This window comes from Fundulus heteroclitus, unplaced genomic scaffold, assembly GCF_011125445.2.
Source record: "Fundulus heteroclitus isolate FHET01 unplaced genomic scaffold, MU-UCD_Fhet_4.1 scaffold_99, whole genome shotgun sequence".
Classification (NCBI taxonomy): domain Eukaryota; kingdom Metazoa; phylum Chordata; class Actinopteri; order Cyprinodontiformes; family Fundulidae; genus Fundulus; species Fundulus heteroclitus.
In genome coordinates this window covers 488237-514780 of record NW_023397461.1, presented here as the reverse complement: position 1 = coordinate 514780, position 26544 = coordinate 488237, and the positions used below count along the sequence as shown (strand labels likewise).

General features: G+C 46.6%; 1 protein-coding gene and 1 long non-coding RNA gene across 11 annotated transcripts in view; one reads left to right on the top strand and one right to left on the bottom strand.

Annotated features, from left to right (window-relative positions):
- LOC105917347 (apoptosis-stimulating of p53 protein 1) overlaps positions 1-26544 on the bottom strand; it is a 44523-nt gene that overhangs the window by 15530 nt on the left and 2449 nt on the right. For 4 of the 10 annotated variants that reach the window (XM_036135050.1, XM_036135053.1, XM_036135051.1 and 1 more), the window contains exons 1-4: positions 19028-19222; positions 15086-15233; positions 9188-9295; positions 7991-8040 (exon numbers count right to left, since the gene is read on the bottom strand). In XM_036135050.1, the coding sequence (XP_035990943.1) occupies positions 7991-8040; positions 9188-9295; positions 15086-15233; positions 19028-19141 (420 nt within the window). In that variant the 5' untranslated portion in view covers positions 19142-19222. Of the gene's footprint in view, positions 1-1152; positions 1568-6234; positions 6337-7990; positions 8041-9187; positions 9296-15085; positions 15234-18329; positions 18352-19027; positions 19224-26544 lie in introns of those variants that run through there. The other 6 variants (XM_036135052.1, XM_036135059.1, XM_036135056.1 and 3 more) reach the window with 6 other exon arrangements.
- On the top strand, positions 9472-17101 carry LOC110366868. Its single transcript, XR_002427038.2, has 3 exons — positions 9472-11418; positions 11552-11625; positions 15798-17101. It is a non-coding gene; the product is annotated as an uncharacterized LOC110366868 (long non-coding RNA).

Genomic DNA, 26544 nt, shown 5'->3' with positions numbered 1-26544 from the left:
AAATTTTCGGGGGGGGGGGGGGGGGGGGGGGGGGGGGGGGCTCACAGCACCATTCATCCAGACGATTAGTTACTATGAAAATAAAACTGAGCATCAGAACCTCCTGGTGGTTCAACATGAAAACTTGAGAGTTTCTCTCCTAGATGAAGCCGCTGAAGCAGCTGCTGCTGCCATCACCCTCTAACATAGAAAGTACTCCTGGTCTGGCGTTCTGTTAGCTGTGACATCATCAGGGGAGGCAGATCATCCTCTATTACCATCTAACATAGAAAGTACTCCTGGGTCAATGTGAGCTTCTGAGCTTTCTGTGTCTCTGCTCTGTCTTCTCTAACATAGAAAGTACTCCTGGGTCAATGTGAGCTTCTGAGCTTTCTGTGTCTCTGCTCTGTCTTCTCTAACATAGAAAGTACTCCTGGGTCAATGTGAGCTTCTGAGCTTTCTGTGTCTCTGCTCTGTCTTCTCTAAGCCCCAGTGGGTGGAGGCAGATGAGCGTTCACACTGAGCCTGGTTCTGGTTCTGCTGGAGGTTCTCCTCCCTGTTAAAGGGGAGTTTTCCTCTCCACTGTCGCTTCATGCATGCTCAGTATGAGGGATTGCTGCAAAGCCATCAACAATGCAGACGACTGTCCACTGTGGCTCTACGCTCTTTCAGGAGGAGTGAATGCTGCTTGGAGAGACTTGATGCAACCTGCTGGCTTTCCTTAGAGAGGAAACTTTCTCACCAACCTGGAGAACAAACAGAACCTGACTGCACCGTTGATAACTGGGAACAACTGGACTGGTTCTAATCTGGACTGGTTCTAATTGACTTAGACTCTGTATTTATGATTGAACAGAACCAACTTGTACTGTGGTCATAAAAGGAGGTTAAATCTAAAAGGTTCTGAATATTTCACCGGGTCAGAACCGCCATCACTCTAAACTGTTCTGTGAGAAAATGTTGCTGACCCGTGCAGAACCCTGGACGGTGTCTCTGGTGGTTGCTGTGTTTCATGGAGAACACCATCTGACTTCACCGGGTCAAAGAACCGCCACGACCCACGACCCATGCAACAGAACCAGAGGACGAATGAAAGTGCATCTGTGTAGTGTGAGGAGTTGTCCATGCAGGAGGAACCGTGCAGACCCGTCGGCGGCGCCGGCCTGGACCTACCTGCAGGCTGTCCCATGTGATCCTGCAGGAGCGCACTTTAATTTTGCTGCATTGTCCTTCAACGGTGAACTCCTGCACCAGGTCCACCTCGTTCCACTCCATGCTGCTGGCTGGGGAAGGAAGACGCCGGTCACAACTTTCCCCGGCGCCGTCCGCCTGCCGACCAGCTGAGATTTAACGCTCCCACTCAGTGGCGTGGGAAGAGAAGCAGGACCGGCGCTGCGACCGACCCAAAAACAACATCCATCCCTGCTGCTCCTGCTTCTGTCCACTCCTCCTACTTTTGTGACTCTTTGCCCAGATCGGCTGCGGTCCTTGTCATGCCTCTGCAGCTGGCGTTTTGCTGCAGCGACTCCCCCTGCTCTGCCCCTCACACCTCCCCTTCATCTCTCTACCACTTTCTCTCTGAAGGGAATCACTGCATCACAGCCTGGCGGGGCTGCAGCCCCTCCCCTCCAGATGTGCATGATGATGAAGCCGGCACAGAGAGCCTCGCCGGCTCCTGCTGCGTCACATTTGCAGAACCAGGCAGGTTCTGTGGCTGCTGCGTCACACTGCTGTGCACGGGCGGGCAGACCCGATGCTGGCAGCACATTCTGCCGGTGCTGCTGGTCTGCAAGCAAAGTCAGCGCCTCTTTGACAGAAAAGCTTGTGAATGGGAGGAGAACTACTCCTGTAGGAGGCGTTGACAGATTATGGGTCAGGTGTTTCACTCAGTTCCACAGTCCAGAACAATCCACAAGCAACAGAACTTCTGCTGAGCTGAAGAAGCACAAAAAGCTGCATCAGTTAAAAAAATCTGAGTCCTCCAGCATGTTCTACACCAGAAATGTTTGCCTGCATCTCTGGTGATGTTCATGAAAGCCAGAAATGAGGAGCAGCCTCTGGAACCATGGGGCTCAGAAAGTCAGCACCTGCAACTAAAATCTGACTTTGATCCATTTTTAACGAAACAGATACATTAACATAAACCTACACACTAGAAATGCCATTTTATATAAGCTACATGTAATTAAATGTATACATAAAATTACAAACTAATAATGTTCATCTATTGAACAGAAAAGATTCACATCAACCCTTTAATGAGCTAGCAAGGACAACCAACACCACATTAATATTTGCTTTTAGTTTCCATTTTCCTACATTTTATTCCAACTGTGTTTTTACTTGGTTTAATTCTGTTTTTATTTTCCAATGATTTCATCACATAAAACACTTTGCATGGTTCTTATAGGTAATATAAGAACCATGCAATAACAGTAATTCAATAACAATACATATCAATTGATAGACGGATATCAATAATAGAAAAAAAGGGTCAGAAAAAGTTCAATAGAATAACAGTTTTAATAATCATTAAACCCTGCCAGCCAATCACAACGCAGACCCATGAACTAAGCTCCGCCCCCTTCAGAGTTCAGAGAGCACGCGTTCTTTTTTCTATTTTAAAAACTTGCAGTTTTGGTAAAAAGTTAATAAATAAAGGGTTGAGTTTAAATTCAGTGTTTGTGTCTGTATCTAAAAACAGGTTGCTAAGCAACAGCATAAAATGGCCAGAGCTGCACTTAAAATATACGTTTTGAATTTGTTCATATTTATCGATATCGATCAACATAATTCATATTTTATCGATGCTTTTTTTCTAGATCGTCCAGCCCTCTGTTCTTATCCTACTAATAAATCTGACTAGATGGTCGTACCCCATCCAGCAGAACGGAATATTTACAACTTTGCTCTATAAGAAGGATCCTGTCCGCTGGTCGCTGTGAGCACAGAGCTCCACAGTGACCAGGACCAGGACAGGACCAGGATGGCCATTCTCTGCCTCCGGTACCGGCTCTGAGCTCCTTGTGCATGAATTCCTGAATCACTGGTCGCGGCATGGAGGAGATCGGCCTGTGGTTCTGCTGAGATGTTCTGGAAGTCCAGCATGATTTGATAGCAACCACTGCTGGTTCTGGTGTCTCTCGTCTTCCTCTGGACAACGCTGCATAGGTTCTGTACCACCATGGTCATTGGACCATCCTTTGGTACCTTTGCCAGCGTAGGCCGGTACCAAAGGCTGGTAACAGGAAATCAACATCTCCATAAAGCTTGTCAGCAGAGGAAGCACAAAGCTCTCTGGAACCAACAAGGAGGACTTTGGACTTTGAGCAACAGTCCGGTTCTGTTTGTCTTCAGCCCAGGTTGGAGGGTCAGATGTTGTTTATTTCTACTCTCAGGTTTTAAGATAAAACAGAACAAATCTGTTCTGGTATTTGTGGAAAACCAGGAAGTAAAAGCTCAGTTCTCAGCCTGATGACAGAAGAACGGACCTAAACATGTTGCTGGTACTTTTATCATGATTCTGTTGTTCAGATCCAGAGCTGAAGATCCTGGAAATCTGCTAAAACCTGCAGTTGGTGCCGTCTCCATATGTCGGTTCTTTGCAGAACCCTGCTTTAAAGTCTTTGGACCTTCATATCTCTGCCATCCTTTCCAGTGGTGCTGTGGTGCTGTAGCCCCCCCCCCCCCATCCTGCTCACCAGAACCTCAGCTCCGTCCATTCTTCCTGGTTCTAACCAAACAGAACCACGGGCTCAGAGATCCTCCGGCCAACACCAGCGCTTCAGACTAGCAGGTCTGGGCTTCATCTGGCAGTTTATCAGCTAAATTTGTTCCAAACGACCAGAAAACCAAGCAGGAAGTTAAAATGGCAGCAGGCCGGTGATGGTTTGGGTCAAAGGTTCTAAAAGAACTCCAGCTGCTACGTGACGCGGCGCTGCTCGTGTTTCCTCTGCCTGGCAGATGGACACGCCGAGCTTTAATGACGGGAGGCCATCAGACCTGACATCATTCTGGGCGTCTGCTGTGGGAGACAGCGAGAGCTTACCCAGCACCATGATGAGAAGCCCTGTCCACGCACAGTCCACCCTCCAGAAGATCTGAGCCATCATCTGCTCTGACCAAAGCTTCACAAAGTCCGTCTGAGATGTTCCTGCACAGGATCTCAGGGAGTCTGACATGGAAGGCCTCCTGCTCTCATTGCTGCTCTCCAGAGACAATGTTGCCTCATGAGGGCAGCGACCTTCTGGAGGAACCCACAGCTCCTCCTCACTCCACACCAACGGTGAGATGTTCTGCTCTGTTGGAACATGTGTCTGGTGTTAACATGCGGGCTGGTTCTCACACACTGCTGAGAACCTCTGTGCTGGAACCCCAGCTGGATGCGTTCATCTCAGTTATTCCAGGCAGTCAGCTCTTCCTCGTTCTTCCTCGTTCTTCCTCGTTCTGCCCCGAAGCTTTGTCAGGTCCATTTAGGGTCTATGGGCTGATAAAAACGCGTTCATTACATTTTCCTCCTCAGTCCTGCCTATTCTGGGCTCCTTTCAGGACTTTTATGAAAAATAATATACTGTAATATAGCTGGCCACGCAGAGTCAGACCCAGAATCTGAAGAACTGGAGCCTCCTGCAGAACCAGCATGGAAGCGGCCCCCAGTAGCCTGTTGTGAGTGTTAGCTTGTGCTAAATGACCAACGTTCACATGTAAAAGCATGATGAGGTGGGCGGCGCCCCGCTGGGGCTGCTCGGTGAGGGCAGCGCCCGCCGGCTGTGACGTAATAATGGAGCGGCTTTAGAATCGCCTCATTTTCAGACACCAGCAAAACATTTACACACTGCTAAAAAACATCTGGATAGTTTCTTTAGAGCTTGGACTGATTCTAGACGCAGTAGAGACCAAAAACATGCAGAAAGTGAATTTTGCACAATAGGTCTCCTTTGAGGACTCAGACTAAAATTAATTCTCACATGACTGCGTCGCTGGGTGCTACACATCTTCAGAGCAAACACCTGAAAACGTGAATCTCTTCTAAAATCCCCTCTCTGTCCGTGAATCCATCCGGCTGCTCCTTTAATCAGCGCCGCCTCAGCATTCATCACAGCCCCACAAAGACGTAGGCGAGGTTTTATGCTGGAATCATGGTGAACCCAGGTCCGCCAGGTAGCAAAGAGGCAGACTCAACAGGTGTAACATCCTGCTGTTCTGCATCTGGATGCTGGTTCTGCTAGATCAGCTGATGGAGGCTACAGCAGCCCACTTCCTGGTTCTGCTCTAGCCTCCATCATGACAGCCCTGAGGCGTCCAACCAGCAGCTGAGTTAGGTAAAGGTTCAGGTGTGCTGAACCAGGTAGACATGCAGGACGCTGACCCTGGAAGAACAACTCTGGACACGCCGGGCGTACATGAAAGCTGTAACGTCCCTGAACGCACCACGGAGGTTCTGATCGCTTGTGTTCAGGCTGAGGAGCATCGCTGTGAGTTCACTGCATCAGGTGGAGAGACGAGGAGCTCCATGGAGAGGTTCCTAAATGAGCCGTCATCTTTCCACCAGCTGCATGGATCCAAACACCGTGAAGAAAGTCCATTGAGGACAGAGAGGAGCTTCCCAGAACCTCTGCTGTGCCTCTGGTTCTGGAAACCAGAGACACAGCAGAGGTCTCCTAGGCCTGTGACCCGGTCTCTTCATGAGAGATGATGTCTCCACCTCCTGAGGCCCACTGGGCCGCGCCCTCAGGTCCAAACCAGATCAATGTTGGGTCACTGAGACGTCTCTGATCTCAGATGGTTCCAGATTAAATCCAGATCCAAACCACAGAGTCCCTGAACCGGACCAGGACACCTCGTCACTGTGTTGGTCCAAAAACACCAACTGAGCTGAGACAGACTGGACGTGTCCTCTTCACAGTGGTGGGGCTTTTATGGGGATCCCTTCAGGAACATCAGGAAATCTGAGCTTCCTTGTGGACCGTTCAGCTGATGGACCCAAAGCTGGCAGAGTCCAGTCTGTTTATGTCAGGATGACATCAGCCATGATGAAACACCCAGACTAAAGCAGCACCGTCACATTAAAGACACGAGGCACACATAATGTCCACTACTGGAGACGGATGTCCTGCATGTCCAGCAGACCCGTCCTCGTCCCCATCTCAGGTACGCCAGGAGCAACCTCTGATTATTTCACCAGCCGGGATGAAGACGCGTCAGAGAAGAAAGTTTCACACAGATTCAGTTCAAGGAGTCTCTGGAAAAACTCACCGGAGCTGCCGTCTCCCTGCGGACTGTTGCTTCACAGCAAGTGAGAGGACAGGGACAGAGACAGAGACAGGGACAGAGACAGGGACAGAGAGAGAGACAGGGACAGAGACAGGGACAGAGAGAGAGACAGGGAAAGAGACAGAGAGACAGGGACAGAGACAGAGAGACAGGGACAGGGACAGAGACAGAGAGAGAGACAGGGACGAAGACAGACAGACGAGTGCAAAGGAGTCTGAAGGTGAGAGGAGGAGGAGAACCAGGAGGAGGAGCTGGGCTGGCAGACAATCCTCTTAGCCTGGTTATGTCATGAGACCAGGCTAATCCTACCTTCACTGACTGACCCACCACAACACGGGGGGGGGGGGGGGGGGGGGAGGAGGAGGAGGAGGAGGAGGAGGAAGAGGAGAGGTGGGTAAACCTGAAGGTGAGGTCAGCGGCCGGTGACCAGAGGAGGAGGAGGAAGAGGAGCAGCAGGAGGAGGCAGAGGGAGAGGAGGAAGAGGAGCAGCAGGAGGAGGAGGAAGAGGAGGAGGAAGAGGAGGAGGAGCAGCAGGAGGAGGAGGCAGAGGAAGAGGAGGAGGAAGAGGAGGAGCAGTGGTGGGTAAACCTGAAGGTGAGGTCAGCGGCCGGTGACCAGAGGAGGAGGTCAGACGCTGGTTCTGCAGCGTGACTCACTGCTGGGTGAGGAAGATTAGAGGTGGTGGTTCTGAGGGAGGAATGGACCTGAACCGGGCCTCTCTGTGTGTTTGGGCTCATCAGGCAGCTGGATAAACATTACTGTCTCTGATCCAGAACCAAACAGGTAAACACATGCTCTCAGCGCCACCGGGTTCTGGTCAGCCTTCAGTCCAGACTCTGCTGGTTCTGGTTCTGGTTCTGGCTTGGATACGATTCTGTTCTTCTCTAATGAGTGAACTACAGAAATAAAACCTTTTTATTCACGTAGTTTTACTCTGACAAAAAGCAAAGTCAATCAAACTTCTGATGACCAATACTCTGTCATATACTATAATATGCTATAATATACTGTAATATACTATAATATATTATGATATACTGTAATATACTATGATATACTGTAATATACATTAATATACTGTAATATGCTATAATATGCTATGATATACTGTAATATACTATGATATACTGTAATATACATTAATATACTGTAATATACTGTAATATACATTAACATACTGTAATATACTACAATATACTATAATATTATATGATATACTGTAATATACTATAATATACTGTAATATAATATAATATTCAGTACTGTAATGCACTCAAGCAAAGCCACTGAAGCCCAGTTTCTTCTTCTCCCAGCGAATGAGAGCATCCCTCCCCGTCTGTAGTTCATGACACAACAAACTACAACTCCCATGCACATATTCTGTTGTTTGAAGTTGTTCTGGCACTGGGTTCTGGTTCTGGCACTGGGTTCTGGTTCTGGCACTGGGTTCCGGTTCTGGCACTGGGTTCTGGCACTGGGTTCTGGTTCTGGCACTGGGTTCCGGTTCTGGCACTGGGTTCTGGTTCTGGTTCTGGTTCTGGCACTGGGTTCTGGTGCACTGGGTTTTTGAGTGCATGGTGCTGATTATCTGGTTCCAGCTTCAACTGTGGAAGACTGAAGGGGATTTTCTGTTGGTGAAGGAGCAAATGGACCCAGAACCATCCGCCTGTGGGTACTGCAATGTTCTGGTGTTGTGGACCAGGAAGCTGTGGACCCGGAGCAGGGTAAGTCCACCTACCTTCTCACTTGGATTGTCTGCTGCCTCTGGGGTCCAGCTCTGCTGACGTCCTGCAGATGAAAGAACCAGATGTCAGCTCAGACTCTAGGTAACACGGTTCCTTCCTGCACTGCCAAAGGTTCTGCTGACCCAAAGTCAGGTCATTAAAATCTGTGAAAGAACCGTTTCAGAGCTGGAATACTTTTTAAAATTGGACTGAAACTTTTTTAAATCCAGTTTCTTCTTCTAAAAATGTTGCAGCTGGATGAGAACCGGTTTAGAACCTTGGAGGGGAACAGCAGCTTGGGGACAGGTCAGGAGGAGAAGGGGAACTCCCCCAGGACCCTGCATGAAGCAGCTCTGGTGAAGGTCACTAATGATATTCTCATGGCCTCAGATAATGGACTTGTGTCTATACTTGTCCTGTTAGATCTCAGTGCTGCATTTGATACAGTTGATCACAATATTCTCCTACAAAGACTTGAACATACTGTAGGGATTAAGGGGAAAGCATTAGGCTGGTTTAAATCTTATCTGTCAGACAGATTCCAGTTTGTTCATGTTAATAATAAATCTTCCTCAAACTCTAGGGTCACCTGTGGAGTACCACAGGGTTCAGTCCTTGGACCAATTCTCTTTACTATATATATGCTTCCGATTGGCAAAATTATCAGACAGCATGGGATTAATTTCCACTGTTATGCTGATGACACTCAGCTATATTTATCCATAAATCCTGATGAATCCAATCAATTACTTCGACTGCAGTCATGTCTTGATGACATCAAAAGCTGGATGACTTTAAATTTCCTGCATTTAAATTCTGACAAGACAGAAGTTGTAATCTTTGGGCCAGAGTCTTCAAAAAATAAACTTCTTAACTAATCACTTAATCTGAGTGGCATTAACTTGGCCTCTGGTAATAAAGTAAAAAATCTTGGTGTTATTTTAGACCAAGACATGTCATTTAAATCCCATATTAAACAGGTTTCCAGAGTTTCCTTTTTTCACCTCCGGAATATCGCCAAAATTAGAAACATTCTGTCCAGGAGTGATGCTGAAAAACTAGTCCATGCATTTGTTACTTCAAGGCTGGACTATTGTAATTCTTTACTATCAGGAAGTCCACAAAATGCAAAATCCAGACCTCTGCCTGCAGGTTTCTGCATGACAACACTGCTGTCACTGAAACCATGTCTGTTTGTTGTTGTAGTTTACCTTGTGGCCACGGGGGGCAGTGTCTGAGGAAGAAGCGGACCTCTGGCCTCCTGGCCCCCCACTGCTGAAGGAGATCCAGCAACAGCAGGTCCTGAGGGAGAGCTCGCTCTGATGAGGAGAAGATTGTGACAAAGCTTCTAGTCAGAGAGGCTCATGTTACCCTGAGCTACCTCTATAGTTATGCTGCTATAGGCTTAGGCTGCTGGAGGACATCAGGGTCTATTTCTCTCACTCTGCTGAGTTCTCCTACTGCTCTCCAATCTACTGTTCTCTAGTTTTGCATTACATTGAGATGACTGTTGTCATTTCAGCTTTTTAACTTTTTGCTCTCTCTCTTTTTCTTCATAGAAGGTACATAAGGTAGGCAATAAGCAGAAGTGGACAACTAAACAATAGCTGGGTTTGTGAACATCAATGCTGCTGGTGAGACGGATAGGAGCCGTATATAGACGTAATAAAGACGTTTACTGGTGGACCTCCAGCAGGGACACGTCCCTCATTTCCAGAGACAGTCCCTGTTTGGAACGTTCTGCTCCCAGAAAAACCTCTTCCTGATTTCAGCGTTTAGTGAAAGAGAACTAAACCAGAGTTATTTTGGCAGCTGTTCACGCTGCTGTTAGAGTGGTAGATGCAGAGCCGTGCATGGATAGATGGGTTTAGACAATGGATGGATGGGACTTTATAACAGACACAAACCTAACAAAAAGCTGAATCGATGTTAAGTACAAGACAAAAGGAAAGACTAGAATAAAAAATAAAATGATCATCCTGTACTGGATCAGGAGTCTAGAGAGCAGACCCTAAAAGTGGCTAAAGATGTTCTAATTTCTAATGGCTCCTCGGGGCTTCCTGGTGATCGTACCGAGAAGAGAAGGGAGCCGCAGCAGCTCACGTAAATCATCAATAATTAAATGTTCTAGCAGACAATTTACTGATTTAAAAACTGTTGAACAAATCTCCAGATAGGAAGCCAGCCGATGAGGAGCAGATATTATAGTCACATGATTTCTCTCTCTTGACAGGATGGCTTTTATTTTGGCGCATTGCCTCATTGATCAGTGCATCCAACTTAAACCAGAGTCCATTTTACTGACAGCAGGTTTCCCTAACGAGCCAGAGAATTGGTGTTTACTAGAGAAGACATAACCCAGGGCTTCTTTTCACTACAGGGTAAAAATTATCCTCAACACATTTAGTGCCTGAATGGAGGACGTATCCTTTTGTTTCAGGGGTGCAGAGACCTGAGTATCATCTGCATAGCTTTTAAAGCATGGTGCCCAGAGGTAGGAAATTAAAGGAAAACATCCATCCAGGTCCCAGTATCAGGCCCTGTGGAACCTCACATCATAATGGAGCTCCCTCTGCTGGGTTTGGTGTCACTGATGCCTAAAACATATCAAACAGGATATTAAAGTATTAAGATTCACTGAAAGCAGATATTAAATCAAGGAGAAGCGCCCTTAAACTACCCCTACCTGCTGGCTGACACCTCTGTACAGCCAGATTAAAATGATCCTCTGACCCATAAGTGACATTTTTAAACTGGAACCAGGCTGGCCTGCTAACAGAACCATGGAGACTTTCAGCCCCGCCGTCCACAGGAACACAGGAACACCTGGAGAAAGCATCCTGCTGCAAACACACACCCTGCGTCCATGAAAAGGCTGGTGGCCTGTTGTGGCACAGCAGCGCTCTGACCACAGTCTGCACCAGCATTACTGACGTGTGGCTCTACGGCGGAGACACATTACAGCAGTGGAGGCATTTTTAGCTCGTCTGAGCTCTCCGTCCCACCGCAGGGCTGCACCAACACAGCGCCGTGTGACTGAATGAATGTTAGTGGGACTGGCCCGGTCAGCCTCCCAGTGTCACAATAAACAGGAGGAGCCTAGTCCTCTTACTGATTTAACCAGCTGCAGCTGCAGCAGGGATCTGGCTGGATTATAATTAGCTTCAGAGCAAGTCAGCTGGGCCTTCTCACACTGTGATTATCCTGTCATCTAACACCAGATTACAATCATGCACACACTGTGATCCTCAGAGAACGGCCTGTCTGCAGATATTATGGGAAGGATGTGCAGACATAGGTCAAGGCACTGCAAGGAATGAAGCTGTCTGCTGTGACGCAGCTTCCTGGTTTTACTGGAAACTTCAAAAAACACCTAAAACAAGCAACCAGCTCTCCAGAGCAGGAGGACCAACCTGCTCCTCTCCCTGCAGATCTGGACCTGGTAAATATCTCCAGACCCGTGAGGCTGGATGGAGCAGGATGTGGGCAGAGACCCGGATCCTGGTGGCAGGATGGGACTTTATGAAATGAATGGCTGTCAGATTATTATAATTATAATTTCCTTTGGCCCACAGACCACTAAAGCTGCACCAGTGAGGGAGCGCACTGAGAACCAGGAAATTACATCATCACTCTGATTTAAGAGAAGGTAAACAAAAAGCAAGAAAAATTAGCAAAAGTCCCCATAATATAATAATATCTGTATAATATGATTGAATTTGACTTTGTAAAGTGTCTCGAGATGACATGTTTCATGAATCGGCGCTGTATAAATAAAATTAAATTGAATAAAATAAACATGAAGGTAATAAAGTTATTACTACGTATGTTTAAACCAAAAAGCTAAATCTAAAAACTAGGACATTATAAAATATGAATTAATAAATTGCTGACAGAATAAATCACTAACGACACAAACAGCAGGGGGTGTACATGTGTCGGTACCAACGATGTCCGGTCCAGTTCTGCTCCAGAACTGATCCTACAGACCAGGACTCACCAACCTTCTGCTTCACATGAAGGCCCACTAGTGCTGACCTTTGACCTAAAAGAGTCAGAGCTAACCAGTAAACATATTAGCAATGCGTTTTCCTTTAGATTTTGTCATTTTTAAATCTATATAAATGTGAGTGTGATTACGAAATTAGAGCAACATTTTAGAAGCAGCTCACTGGAGCCTGACCTCTGCTATAGGTGATCCAGCTGGTTCTGTCTCTCAGAGTCCAACCCTGTTTCTCTCAGGTAGGTGCAGTGACGGAGCTTCACTGCACCTACCTGAGCTCTCCTTCATCCTCTGGACCTGAAAACTGGACCAGAGTTTCCCTCAGAACTCCTGGTTCTGGAGAACCTTCTAAAAAGCACCAGAACCTTTCTAAAATCCAGCTGTGGATGGATGGATGGATGGATGGATGGATGGATGGATGGATGAACAGGTGCATGAACAGGTGGATGGATGGATGGATGAACAGGTTGTTGAACAGATGGATGAACAGGTGGATGGATGAACAGGTGGATGGATGAACAGGTGGATGGTGAACAGGTGGATGGATGAACAGGTGGATGAACAGGTGGATGGATGAACAGGTGGATGAACAGGTGGATGGTGAACAGGTGGATGGATGAACAGGTGGATAAACAGGTGGATGGATGAACAGGTGGATGAACAGGTGGATGGATGAACAGGTGGATGAATGAACAGGTGGATGGTGAACAGGTGGATGGATGAACAGGTGGATGGTGAACAGGTGGATGGTGAACAGGTGGATGAACAGGTGGATGGATGAACAGGTGGATGAACAGGTGGATAAACAGGTGGATGGATGAACAGGTGGATGAACAGGTGGATGGATGAACAGGTGGATGGATGAACAGGTGGATGGTGAACAGGTGGATGGATGAACAGGTGGATGGTGAACAGGTGGATGGATGAACAGGTGGATGAACAGGTGGATGGATGAACAGGTGGATGAACAGGTGGATGGTGAACAGGTGGATGGATGAACAGGTGGATGAACAGGTGGATGGATGAACAGGTGGATGAACTAGTGGATGGTGAACAGGTGGATGGATGAACAGGTGGATGGACAGGTGGATGGATGGATAAACAGGTGGATGGATGAACAGGTGGATGGATAAACAGGTGGATGGATGGACAGGTGGATGGATGAACAGGTGGATGGATGGACAGGTGGATGAACAGGTGGGTGGATGAACAGGCGGATGGATGAACAGGCAGATGGATGAACAGGTGGATGAACAGGTGGATGGATGAACAGGTGGATGGATGAACAGGTGGATGGATGAACAGGTGGATGAACAGGTGGATGGATAAACAGGTGGATGAACAGGTGGGTGGATAAACAGGTGGGTGGATAAACAGGTGGGTGGACAGGTGGATGGATAAACAGGTGGGTGGACAGGTGGATGGATAAACAGGTGGATGGATGAACAGGTGGATGGATGAACAGGTGGATGGATGAACAGGTGGATGAACAGGTGGATGGATGAACAGATGGATGGACAGGTGGATGGATAAACAGGTGGATGGATGAACAGGTGGATGGATAAACAGGTGGATGGATGGACAGGTGGATGGATGAACAGGTGGATGGATGAACAGGTGGATGGATGAACAGGTGGATGAACAGGTGGATGAACAGGTGGATGGATGAACAGATGGATGGACAGGTGGATGGATGGATAAACAGGTGGATGGATGGACAGGTGGATGGATGAACAGGTGGGTGGACAGGTGGATGGATGGACAGGTGGATGGACAGGTGGATGGATGGATAAACAGGTGGATGGATGGACAGGTGGATGGATGGACAGGTGGATGGATGGACAGGTGGATGGATGGACAGGTGGATGAACAGGTGGATGGATGGACAGGTGGATGGATGAACAGGTGGGTGGATGAACAGGTGGGTGGACAGGTCACTGAGCTATATAATACACTGGAGTGCTGATTTTGCTGAAAAACTGAAGTCACTGGCCGCCATCTTGCTCCTCCCTACTCTCACAGAATCCCACAGGATTTGGTTGCAACAACAAGCAGTTTTCTGGCTGAGTGAAAACGTTTCACAGGTAATTCTATAGTCAGTGGATGTACTAACACTATCAGCTACTAGGAAATTAGGTGCTGAAATATTTTACATGTTATTCATATTAAATATATATATATATATATATATATATATATATATATATATATATGTATATATAAGTATTTGTATATGTATATATGTATATATATGTATACACATATGTAAATATATGTTTTTGTATACTGTTATTTATATATTTATAAATGCTAAACATATATATTTAAATGAATAAAATGCAAAATATTTCAGCACATGACTTTCTCAGTACTTGATAGTTTTAGAACATAACATAAAACTATATGGCATTTGACATTTTAAAAGTTTTAAGTCCCCCCTGAACATGAGAAAATCCTCGTTATTCGATGCTGTAGCGCACATATTCCTTAGTTACTGGGGGAAAATAGGGAGTACCAAGATGGCGGCTGGTGGCTTCACATCGACTCGTTCTAACAGACGGTGATTAGCACTCCAGTGTAGAATAGAGATCAGTGGGACAGGTGGATGAATAAACAGGTGGGTGGATGAACAGGTGGGTGGACAGGTGGATGGATGAACAGGTGGATGGATGAACAGGTGGATGGATGAACAGGTGGATGGATGAACAGGTGGATGGATGAACAGATGGATGAACAGGTGGATGAACAGGTGGATGGATGAACAGGTGGATGGATGAACAGGTGGGTGGATGAACAGATGGATGAACAGATGGATGAACAGGTGGATGAACAGGTGGATGGATGAACAGGTGGATGGATGAACAGGTGGATGGATGAACAGGTGGATGAACAGGTGGATGGATAAACAGGTGGATGAACAGGTGGGTGGATAAACAGGTGGGTGGACAGGTGGATGGATAAACAGGTGGGTGGACAGGTGGATGGATAAACAGGTGGGTGGACAGGTGGATGGATGGACAGGTGGGTGGATGAACAGGTGGATGGATGAACAGGTGGGTGGATGAACAGATGGATGAACAGGTGGGTGGACAGGTGGATGACTCACCACGCCCGTCCCAGACTTCGGCCAGGTGACACTCGGCCTCGCCCGCCTCCTTGCAGAACTCGACCACGTCAGTCACTCGGGTTTCTGGGGTCACTGGGACCTCAGTGAGCATCTGCTGGGCGTCGTTCAGGTAGACTGTCAGGATCACCTGTGACCAGGAAACAAGGATTCTGATTGGCTGATAACCAGACCTGCTGGACAGTGATCACTCATAATGTGGGAAACGATCAGAACGAGCAGCTTGGAGTGTAAAAAACATCGCTGAGAATATTCATCACAGCATCCAGAACCAGAAAACTATTCACACCCCGCTGCCTTTAGCTAAAAATAGATTTATTGACCCGTTTGTTTCTGCGTCTCTCAAAACCTCATGAACTATTAAAGAAAATGCATTTATCTTTTAGTTTCTAATCATAAAATCCTTAAAATTGTTGTCAGTAATAATGGAAAACTCTTTATTCCATGACTTGTTATAGCGGGTCGGCCCAGACCGCAGCGAGCACAGAACCAGTTCACCTGAAGTGAAGCAGGAAGTCGGCCATGTTTCCCATAATTCTGACAGCCCCCCCCCCCCCCCCCACAGCAAACGCTGACTCTGCATTAAAATAAATTACTCAGCAGCTGCTTCTGGGCTGAAAAGGTTTTTGGGATCCTGAGCCTCTAGCAGCCAAACTGTTCTAATGTTAGACTTTTTCTATCATTATTTGCACAGGAAGCTGAACCGCTGTGAGCCCACCCCCACGTTTCTGCAGGACGGACCTCCTGGGTTCACATCAGCGCCGACGTGACGGCGGATCAGCGCTCCACAGATAAATTGAGGGTAATCTGGGATAGGAGAACACGGACTCTCCCGGTCACACATGCATGGATACAGATACATGTTTAATCTCAGCAGAGTGATTTCCTCCTCGCCCTGCCAAACACAAACCCAGCGTGTTCTGGCTCCACCGTGTCCGGGACACTAATCTCCTGCACACCCGTCTCAGGTCACAGGAAGTGATGCGTGGACGCCATCAGAAGCGCCGAGCAGGAATCATTTCAATAACCGTCACCATAAAGTTTCTGATTATCCCGATCTGAGGGAGTTTCTCTCCTAAATAAAATTAGAACTTCACAGCTTTCTTTCTTTTTAACTAAACACACAATTCCCAGATGCATTGTGGGAAGTAAACTAGCAACATCTTCCACTCCGCTGCAGCACCTACTGGAGGTCCGTGTTCAGTGAGACCAACAGAACCACCAGAACCAACAGAACCACCAGAACTGAAGCTTCTGCCATAGAAGTTAGGAACAGAACCTTGAATCCAAACTATTTTGACTAAGCAGCATGAAAACCAATGGAACCAAATGACCTTCAGAACGGACCCGGCCACAGGGATCCAACAGAAACCGTTCTGTTACACACATTTGGGTCAATTAGAAGTCCAAGTCCTCCTAATCAGTAAGAAGCAATACCCCCAGGTGAGCAGCAGCCCACAGAGCTGCTGGTTTCAGACGGGCTTAGAAACCAAGTGGAGCATGAAGACGTTCAGCCAGAACCAAAACGAGATTCTGCTCTGAAAATGGGTCAAGTTTGGGAAGACAACGTCCAAAACATCTGGAGCTGCAAAAAGCAAAGCCACGGCCCAGTTAACTAGTTCTATTGTTCCTGTGTGCTGTGGAGGACCTGGTACCTGGATCCAGTACCTGTTGAGAGTTCTGTCAGAGTACAACAACGGACCAGAACACTGAACCAGAACCAGAACACACTCACAATAGTTGGGAACTACCTGTAAAGCCATCCAACCATTTTCAATGATCGTTGCCACCCTGGCATGTCAGCCAGCAGGTGCGGTTCTAGCAGAACTCTGTGTTCTGGACGCTCTGGCAGATAATCAGGAGCTTTCTGTTTCCTGAACAGCTTCAAAAGCCACATAAACCAGCCTGTGGACGCCTCTCAACGACTACCGACCTGTTGCACTGACTCCCATCATGATGAACTTTGAAAGGCTGGTAAAGGAACACATCGTCTCCAGCCTCCCCCCAACACTCGACCCGTTCCAGTTTGCCTACCGACGGAACCGCTCCACTGAGGACGCCATCTCCTCTGCTCTTCACCTGAGCCTGGCACACCTGGAGGAGAAGAACACGCACGTGTGGATGCTGTTCCTGAACTTCAGCGTTTAACACCATCATCCCACAACATCTGGTGGGAAAACTGGAACATCTGGGCTTCAACACACCCCTTCAACTGGCTGCTAGACTTCCTCACTAACAGACCTCAGTCGGTCTGGGTCATCAGAACTCCTCTGATGTCATCACCCTCAGCACGGGCTCCCCTCAGGGCTGCGTCCTGAGCCCCCTGCTGTTCACCCTGATGACACACGACTGCGTCCCCAGGTTCACCACCAATCACATCGTGATGTTTGCAGACGACACAACGGTGGTGGGCCTGATCAGAGACGACAACGACCAGGACTACAGAGAGGAGGTGGAGCAGCTGGTGGGCTGGTGCAGAGACAACAGCCTGATCCTGAACATGGAGAAGATGAAGGAGATCATCGTCGACTTCAGGAAGAACCGGCCCCACCATGCTCCACTGCTCATCAACAGCTCAGCTGTGGAGGTGGTCAGCAGCACCAAGTTCCTGGGGGTGCACATCATGGAGAACCTCACCTGGACTGTGAACACCACGTCACTGGTGAAGAGGACACAGAAACGACTGTACTTCCTGCGGAGGATGAGGAGAGCCCACCTGCCCCCGCCCATCCTCAGGACCTTCTACAGAAGCACCATAGAGAGCATTCTGACCAGCTGTCTCTCTGTGTGGTGTGGAGGCTGCAGCGCCTCCGACTGGAAGAACGTGAGGAGAGTGGTGAGGACAGCAGAAGGGATCATCGGGGCTCCTCTTCCCTCCATGAAGGACATTTCATCTCAGCTCTGCGTGTCCCGTAACATCATCAGGGACCTCTCACCCCCCTCCCCCCCCACCACCATGGACTGTTCTCCCTGCTGCCCTCTGGGAAGAAGTTCCACAGCATCCGCTGCAGGTCCACCAGGTTCTGCAAAAGCTTTTTCCCTGCTGCAATCAGACTGTTGAACTGCTGAACTATAAACTGGACTCTGTACCACATTCACACATTTGCATATTTGCATCATTGCATCCTTATCCAGCATTACAAATGCTGCTGAACGCTCAGTCTCTAAAATGCATTCTTGCACAAATCATTTCTGCACATACAAATGGTTTTTAAGAAATACTCACCTGTACACTGGGATCGCACACAGTCTCTTTGTCCTGCATTGTTTTACATTTCAATTGTTTTACTGTTAAATCACTGCTGCACTTTATCCTGTAATTTTATCTTATCCTGTAATCTAAATTTCAAGCTGTATGCAACTCTGTGCGTACAGAACGACAATAAAGTTGTGTAAGTCTAAGTCTCTGGAGGGACGGTGAGGACAGAATCCCTCCCTGCTGGTTCCGCTCAGTGGACCTCTATTGAGACCCAGAGGATCTAGAAGCTGTCTGGTCCATCAGGGTCAGGCTGCAGAAGCTGTCGCAGGTTACTGCACTTCCTGTTGAGCTCTGGAGAGACAGTTCCTAGCAGGTCCTCTGAGAGGAACAGCGTGATCTGATGATAAGGAGGACATCTCTGTCAGCCCGACCCAGTAACACACACAGGGCAGATTAGTCCGTGGTTCCCTAAATGCCTCAGCAGAAGGGACTCTGGCTATTTTCAGCCCAATCACAGATAGAAGGAGAGGAGCTGCTCATTGACACCATGGAGACATTCCAACACTGAGCTCAAGTTGCATGAAAGGCGCCTCCATCTCTAATTCTGATGCAGTCCAGCACCAACACCACCTTCAGCTTTCCTTCAGCTTTCCTTTGGCCTCACTTTCCACCTGATCCCAGATAAATGCACCCAGCACTGGAGAGGCGGTGCAGCTCAGACTCACCCATGGTGCGCTGGCTTTACGGACCTTCTGCTTAGCGCTCCTGCACTGATTCAGCTGCAGGTCTTTAGTCAGAGAGACAACTCGCGCCAACAGCCGCCCCAGCAGGCGCCTCATGGGAAGAGCGTGGTGCGGACGCACGGCGCAGCGTGAACCTGTGAGACGATTACATCTGCTGTGACGAGGGTGAGCGGTCCGAGCAGCAGATCCAAATATAAAGAGTGTGTCAGCGAGGGAGGAGAGCGGGGAGTCAGCTTTCAGGAAATGTGAGGAGGGGAGGAGAATGGGAGAAGACAAGGTGCACGTTTCTCAGAAGTGATTAAGCTCCTTGTGAATGGATATATCCTTTAAAGTCACAAACTATAAGCAACACATCTACAGTGAGGCGCGTCTTCCTTCATTTCAGAGCTTCCTTCAAAACTGATTTCATTTTAAAGACAATAAGTTGTCTTTTTTACAGCTGTTCCTCTAATCTCTACAGACTTGTAATAACAGTTGGATTCATTTCCACCTCTGAAATCCAGAAATATGGTGGAGAAAAGATTTGAAAGGAGATAAGTGAAGACAAGGCATGTCAGGAATGTTAACGCTGACAGTAGAGAGAAGGGATAGTCAAGTCTCCAGGTTAACTTCATGAGGTCAAGGTTCATACGGTGAGTTATCCAGCGAGGAAGAGGAGGAGGTCAGGAAGAATGTTGCGTGAGGAACTTAACAAACCAGCAGCCTATGGAGGAATTTAAAAGATCTCGGTAGTCGTGTTTCAATCAACTTTTTTTTAATGCGCATTTTGAAGTATCGCATCAGAAGGATTGATGGAAACGGCAAAATTCAAATTAACTCACTAAAAAGTTTTTACGCTTGCTTGAGGTGGTTTTTGACTTTTTTAAAAACAGTAAATGCACTAAACGACGAAGAGACGCAAGCTTTTCTACAGTCTCCTCCATTAAAAACAACTCGGCGCATTCATTAAAGCCTCGCTCTATTACTGATTACTGATCCGTGGTCCGTGCTAGTTAACAACCTCTACTTCCTGTTTATTACAGCAAACGTCAACATATGACAACTGTGTGTCTCCTGGTTCATTGGCTACAAACCAGTAAAGGGAAACACGTCTGATGCGCATTTTTCTTTTTTCCAAAATTTTAAACATTTGCTCAGAATTCACATGAGATGGACAGAAACACAGGTAGTGGTGAGCCCGGTCTGCTCGTGTTTCACCGCAGTGAAGGAAAACAACCTGTTAATGGAAACAGTTGAACTCTGGCTGCTCCAGTTCTGACCAGCATTATCTCTACGGGTTCTTCACTTGCCTGTGCTTTGCTTAATTGAGCTCAGGTGTCTCAGTGCTCCACAGTGAGCGATGCAACACACCTGAATTAAATGACTGAACCACCTTCCCTTCTTTAGGGTTTTATGACAGTTTAATTTGTTGTATTACCACCATCTTCTGCATCAAATGTTTATCCCTGAGCTATAGACCTTTGAAGAATGCTGTCACAAGCACCATGTCCAACCCTCAGTTTCCTTCTGGCTGCCGAGGTCTTCTACTCGTTAACTTGATGAATGAGCCCTACAGTACAGCAGTAGAGCTGGTTATGCTACATCGCTGAGCACTGCGTGTCGTATTTGTTTTTTCTTAGCCTTGATCTGACAGGCACCTCCTGGTTTCTGCCAACCAGTAGCGTGCACATAGTAAAAGAAATCATGAAAATATGGACAGGCAAGGCGTCTGTTACATTTATCTTATAGTGTCTGAAATTTTGCAACATCTTTCAAAAAATTTAAAGCTCTTTGTTCTCCCTTTAAATATGTTGGGAATACCATTAAAACCTGAGTCATTATTCAACCATTATTAAATTTCAGAGATTTTAAAGTTATTTCTTTAGTTATGCAACTATTCTTTCTAACCTCACAGAGAAGGCAGACTTTAAATATGTTAAAATTATAAGTCTTCTTTATGTAGAGAATTATAAAGTGTTTCATGACTGGGCCAAGCCTTGCAAATCCAAATATGTTAGCTTAGCTTTAGCTCCTTTCTGCCAGACTTAGCTTAGCTTCATTAAGCTAAGCCTAGCTCATCTTTTGTTAGCTTGCTTATTGCCCATTCATGAACAATTGTGTATCAACATTAAAATCATTACACCTGGGGCCAATATTAATCTTCATTCATCTAACAGTAATGCATTACTGCTGTTTATTTTGTCATCTCTCAGTACATTGACCTCTCTAGCTGTAGCTGGATGTGAGATCAGGACGCTTTTCCTGTTTTCTGTGTTCAGATGACGTTCATCTGTTTAAGGCAGTTTTCTTGCCCACTTCCTTCAGCTTTCTCATCACAGAAAATGAGAAACAAAAGCTGCCAAAGTCCAAAGAACTTCCAGCAGAACTGTGAATAACTTCTGACCAAAACCACTTTTCCGTTTGTTTTCTGTGTATCAAGATAACTTCAATATTAACTAAATTAGCTAGAGCCACACAACTGGTGGGTTCATCATGCCACTTAAAATGTACCAACAGCTGATAGGGAATCTAAACATGGGTGATTTTATTATCTGTACAGGAAATGACATTCCTGGGCTTTTTGTGCCTCACAGAAAAAGTCTGAAAGGAAGGTAGAAAACCTACAGTCAGCAGTAATGTCATCGACTGCTGCTGTTTCCTGTGAGCCTCTAAATATGAACATGAGCTTATTGTTCAAGGCTCTCATGGAGTCGAGCTGTCCAGCGGCAGCAGATACGGGGGAAAGCTGCCGAGCAGAGATTAGAGAGGCAACACTGATATATACACAGAAAGTACGCACAAAAACACACTGTCACATGTTGACTGCATGTGCCCAGAGTCTCTGTTTGTACTGCATCACTTCTGCTTGGAGGAAAATCAGTTCAGACCCAAAGAATAGAGACTGTATCTGCTGAATAAATGTGTTTATCTATGGGAGCCTGACTCACATCAGGTCACCAACATGACGGCACCGGTGAGGAGGCCCAGTATCACCACAAAGACACTGCGTCATAAAAAGCAATTCACTTCTACCCTGACTCCTCACAGTTTCTCTTGGAATAAAATGAACGTCTCTCCCTAAGAATGCTGTGGACTTTGACTGGGCCTAAACTTTATGTCACAACATAGGTTGTATTCATCATGGTTACAAGAGGTATAGCCGGCTTCTTAAACAGCGTCCAGTGCTAGAATAATTCAGGAAGTCACGTCCTTTTAACAGAAGCAGCAAGAATTAACCCCCCACAGACATACACACACAGTTGCCACAGTTTATGTAATATTAACAATCCTACAAAAGTTTTCAGCCAGACAAAATCACTGCCTTTAGAAAAAGAAATGAGACTAAACGAATCTCGGTCTCTCTCTGGTCAGACGGCACACGTTACGTTTAGCTAACCATGAATATCACCGTCAATAAAATACACAGACCTAAAATAAACGAGCTGCAAATAAGGGGAAAATAATATCCAGCAATTAATGTTAAAGACAAACTAACTACATTAAGGTTATTAATATTACTCGTCCACAGACATAGCTATGCTACCTCATTAAAGAACAGCTGTTGTTCAGGTTTGGAAATTAAACATTTAGTTTGGAAAATAAATATTTATTTTGTACTGAGCATGATGGTTGTGAGATAAACTTTATTTCAGTAGTTTAAATACTAACCCACCTAAAAAATGACATGATGGGTCTTGATAAAATGGGCCTCTGATTTCCCAGCTGCTAACGCTACAGAGCTGCTAATGCTAAGACAGTAGCCACAGTTAGCTCGGTGTTTTCAGCACTGCTTGCCCTTTTTGCACTGCTATCGGCTGTAGCATGCCGCCAGCCCTCGTCTGACCAGGAACACGGACAAACCCATCGATAAAAAGAAGAAAACCAGGAAAAATACAGATGGACACAAAAATGAGCCCCCTAGTTGCCTTATGTGATGTCACCAGTGGTGTTAGCATGAACGCTAGAAAAGCTGGAAAACTTTCAGGTTATTTTGGGGGTAAAACCCTGATCTAACGGTTCATTGACTGATTTTACAAAAACTTCCTTCTCGTGCCTTTAAGGCTTTACAAAGATAGAAGGTTGCTTTGGAGCAGCTGTAATATAAACAGTCAAAATGAATGCTGAATCATGCTAATGCTGAATCATGAAAGGATAATTGCGTTATAGTGGGTGAGAAAGCTTCTCATGGTGATGTTCTGTCTATTATGGTGAGAAATTAGAAGTACACTGCAAACTGAAAGGGAAACCAGCTGACTGACGGCGTCCCTTTGCTAAAACCTGTTAATAAACTCCACACAGCAACCAGATGCAGCAGCAGCTACTCCTAAAAGCCCGACAGAACAAGTTTATGTTGCGGATAAAGACATCATCCAAAGTGACAGCAGCTGACATGCTGGTGGTTGTTGCAGGGAACCACAGTAACAGCTGAAGATGATTGTGCTGCGTCTGCTCACACCCAAACACGCAGACGTTTCTTTAGAAACAGCCTGGGACCTTAAACCAGGCGCTGCAGACGTTCTGGGCATGCATCGTCTACTGAGACAAGAAAACGTCTTCATGATTTCCTTTATTGTTTCTGATTGAATCTGCATCAACATCAAGCTAGAAATGTCCCAAAGCAGCCGCAGCAAAGCCAAACTAATTTATTTGGTCAAAAACCCCCAGACTGAACAAATAATGACCAAGAAGTAAAGTAGCGCATAAGCTAACATTGTCATAAGCTAACATTGTCATAAGCTAACATTGACATAAGCTAACATTGTCATAAAATAAGCCAATCTAAAAGCAAGATAAACTACAAAATGAGCTAAGCTAAAATAAGCTAATTAAACTAAACTGAGATTAAATAAAATACATTAAGCCTCTTGCTGCTACCAAGCTATGATTAGCCAAGCTAAGGTAAGCTAAAGTAAGGCAAGTTTAACTATTTTAGAATGAATAAGATGATTAAACTATGTCAAGCTAATGCCGGGCGTACACTGCGTGATATTTCCAATCGTGGTACTTTTCTACAGCTCAAACTGTACGATGAAACCTCAGGATTTAAAAGTTCACTGCTCATGATATCTGTTCTGTACGGCCCGACGCTCTGATCACCTGACTGCTCACGCTGTACGTCTGAAAACCAAACATCTGACTCAGCCCCGCAGAGAGATGGCGCTACTCAGACTTGTCTACCTGGAAGGCCAATTTAAACAGTAGAAGAAGAAAAAGGTGGAAGTGTTGATGCTCTCTGTTAAATATGAGGCTCACTAGAACGGAACGCGCTGCCTTGGTAATTCTATGAGTTGCTCCTTCGTAGTTTGACTCCATGTCACACGTACCGCCATCATGCTTCTCTCCACTCCTGTGTTTTCCTCTGAGAAGAAGAAGAATTTCCTTGTTTGCGCGTGCGCAGAGCGCGACCTCGGGGAAGATCGGCTCGTAGACGGTTGTAACTCCGCTTCAACAGCAGGAGGCGCTCACCATCGCTCACCATCGCTCACCATCGCTCACCATCACTCACGAGGGCCGACTGAACTTCAAACATGTTTGATTTTTAACCGACCGTCCGATTCCTGATGGGGAGGAGGTGAGAGGCTGATCGCCCCTCGTTAGCGCCTGGATGCTACATGATGCACGATCAAACTCAGCCCCATCTAAAAAAGTCTCGTACGACTGAAGAATCGGCCCGAAAAGGGCAAAAACTCGTACAGCGTACGCCCGGCTTTAGGTAAACTAAGATTATCCTAGGAGGATAAGACAAGTTAACATAAAACCAAGGTTAGCTAAGAGAAACTTTGACAAAATAAATGAGTTTAAAAGAACCTAAGCCAACGTAAGAAACAATAACATGAGCTCATGGAATGTGGTTTTACCAATACTTGTTTATTGTTTTTATTTCTGTTTCCTTGATAAATGAGTAAAGTCAGTCCAAAACAACTGAAATTGCTGCTTTGAGTTTTTTCAGCTAACAGCTCTTTAGGAGCTAACGTTCTATTTTTGTCACGCTGTGCTAGCACTGGGATTTTTCTTAACCGTATCAGAGGAAATGGTAGAAAAGTGCTGAACCTCTAACGGCTCTGGTTCCTCCCTGCAGCTGTTGTCCTGAATGACTCTGAGGTCAGAGTTAAGGTGCTTCACAGGTAAATGCACATTCCTCTGAAAACTAGAAAAAACGGCCACAGAACAGAGAACCTGGAGAACTGTTCATCAAAATCAGCTTCAATGAAAAAGTCTGGCAGCTTGGGAGGAAACTGGGAGGAAGTTATGAGTGTGTTAGGAGTTATGAACAATCCCAGAGTATTCAGGCAGATATCAGCAGCTGCCGGCTGATGTGAATGCGCGTTAAATATAGAAATCTCAATGACTCTCTGCTTCCACCGACAGCTGCAGCACCAGGATCTGTGCCCAGAAAAAAAAATAAAGATTGCTGTGACTCCAAATTACAGAGGCGGTCGCCCCATGAGCTCATGCTGTTTGCTGCAACACTCATTACAGCGGATTAAAGTTTAGAGGCAAAACAACAACATGGAGAGAACTCCTCGCTCCCCCCCCCCCCAGGAGAACACCAGTCAGGTTGATCCAGAGAGCTGAACAGCCGCAGACAGAGGAACGTCCTGCATAAGGTCACAGATAAGGCTCTGCTTCTCCCTCTGTGTGCTGTAAACATGTCGCTATATCTTCAGTGTTTTGTCTGGAGCTGACAGCGGCCAGGCCGGCCACAAAGAGCTGCTCTGTTCTCTCTGGTGTGTGAGAGAACCGCGGTTCTAAGGAGAAAGGCCTGTGGACGGCAGGGAGACTGCAGCACTGATCTTCATCGATTTCACCATTAAACTCGTTTAAACCTCAGACTCTGGCTCATTTCACTGCAGGGTCAGGCTTTCTGCGTCAGCGGAGAGAACCTTTAGAACGTGTTCTGACCTGGAAGCCTTCTGCGTCTCCACAGGTCAGCGGAGAGAACCTTAGAACGTGTTCTGACCTGGAAGCTTTCTGCGTCAGCAGAGAGAACCTTAGAACGTGTTCTGACCTGGAAGCTTTCTGCGTCTCCACAGGTCAGCGGAGAGAACCTTTAGAACGTGTTCTGACCTGGAAGCCTTCTGCGTCTCCAGGTCAGCGGAGAGAACCTTAGAACGTGTTCTGACCTGGATGGGAATTTACTGGGTATGCTAGATCTGCAGGCATGGCCTCCACCTTCAGGAAACCACCACCTGTGAGGAAGTCACTGAGTCTCTGACCGCTTCAGCAGCGTCTTCACAAGCTTCACACACCAGAACCCGTCCCCCTCTGGGACACAGAACCACACAGAACCACACAGAACAACACAGAGCCACACACAACCACACAGAACCACACAGAAAAACACAGAACCACACAGAACAACACAGAGCCACACACAACCACACAGAACCACACAGAACCACACAGAACCACACGGAACAACACAGAACCACACAGAACACAGAACCACACAGACCCACACAGAACAACACAGAACCAGCCTCCATCCTGAACCGTACCATGATGCCCTTAATATTCTT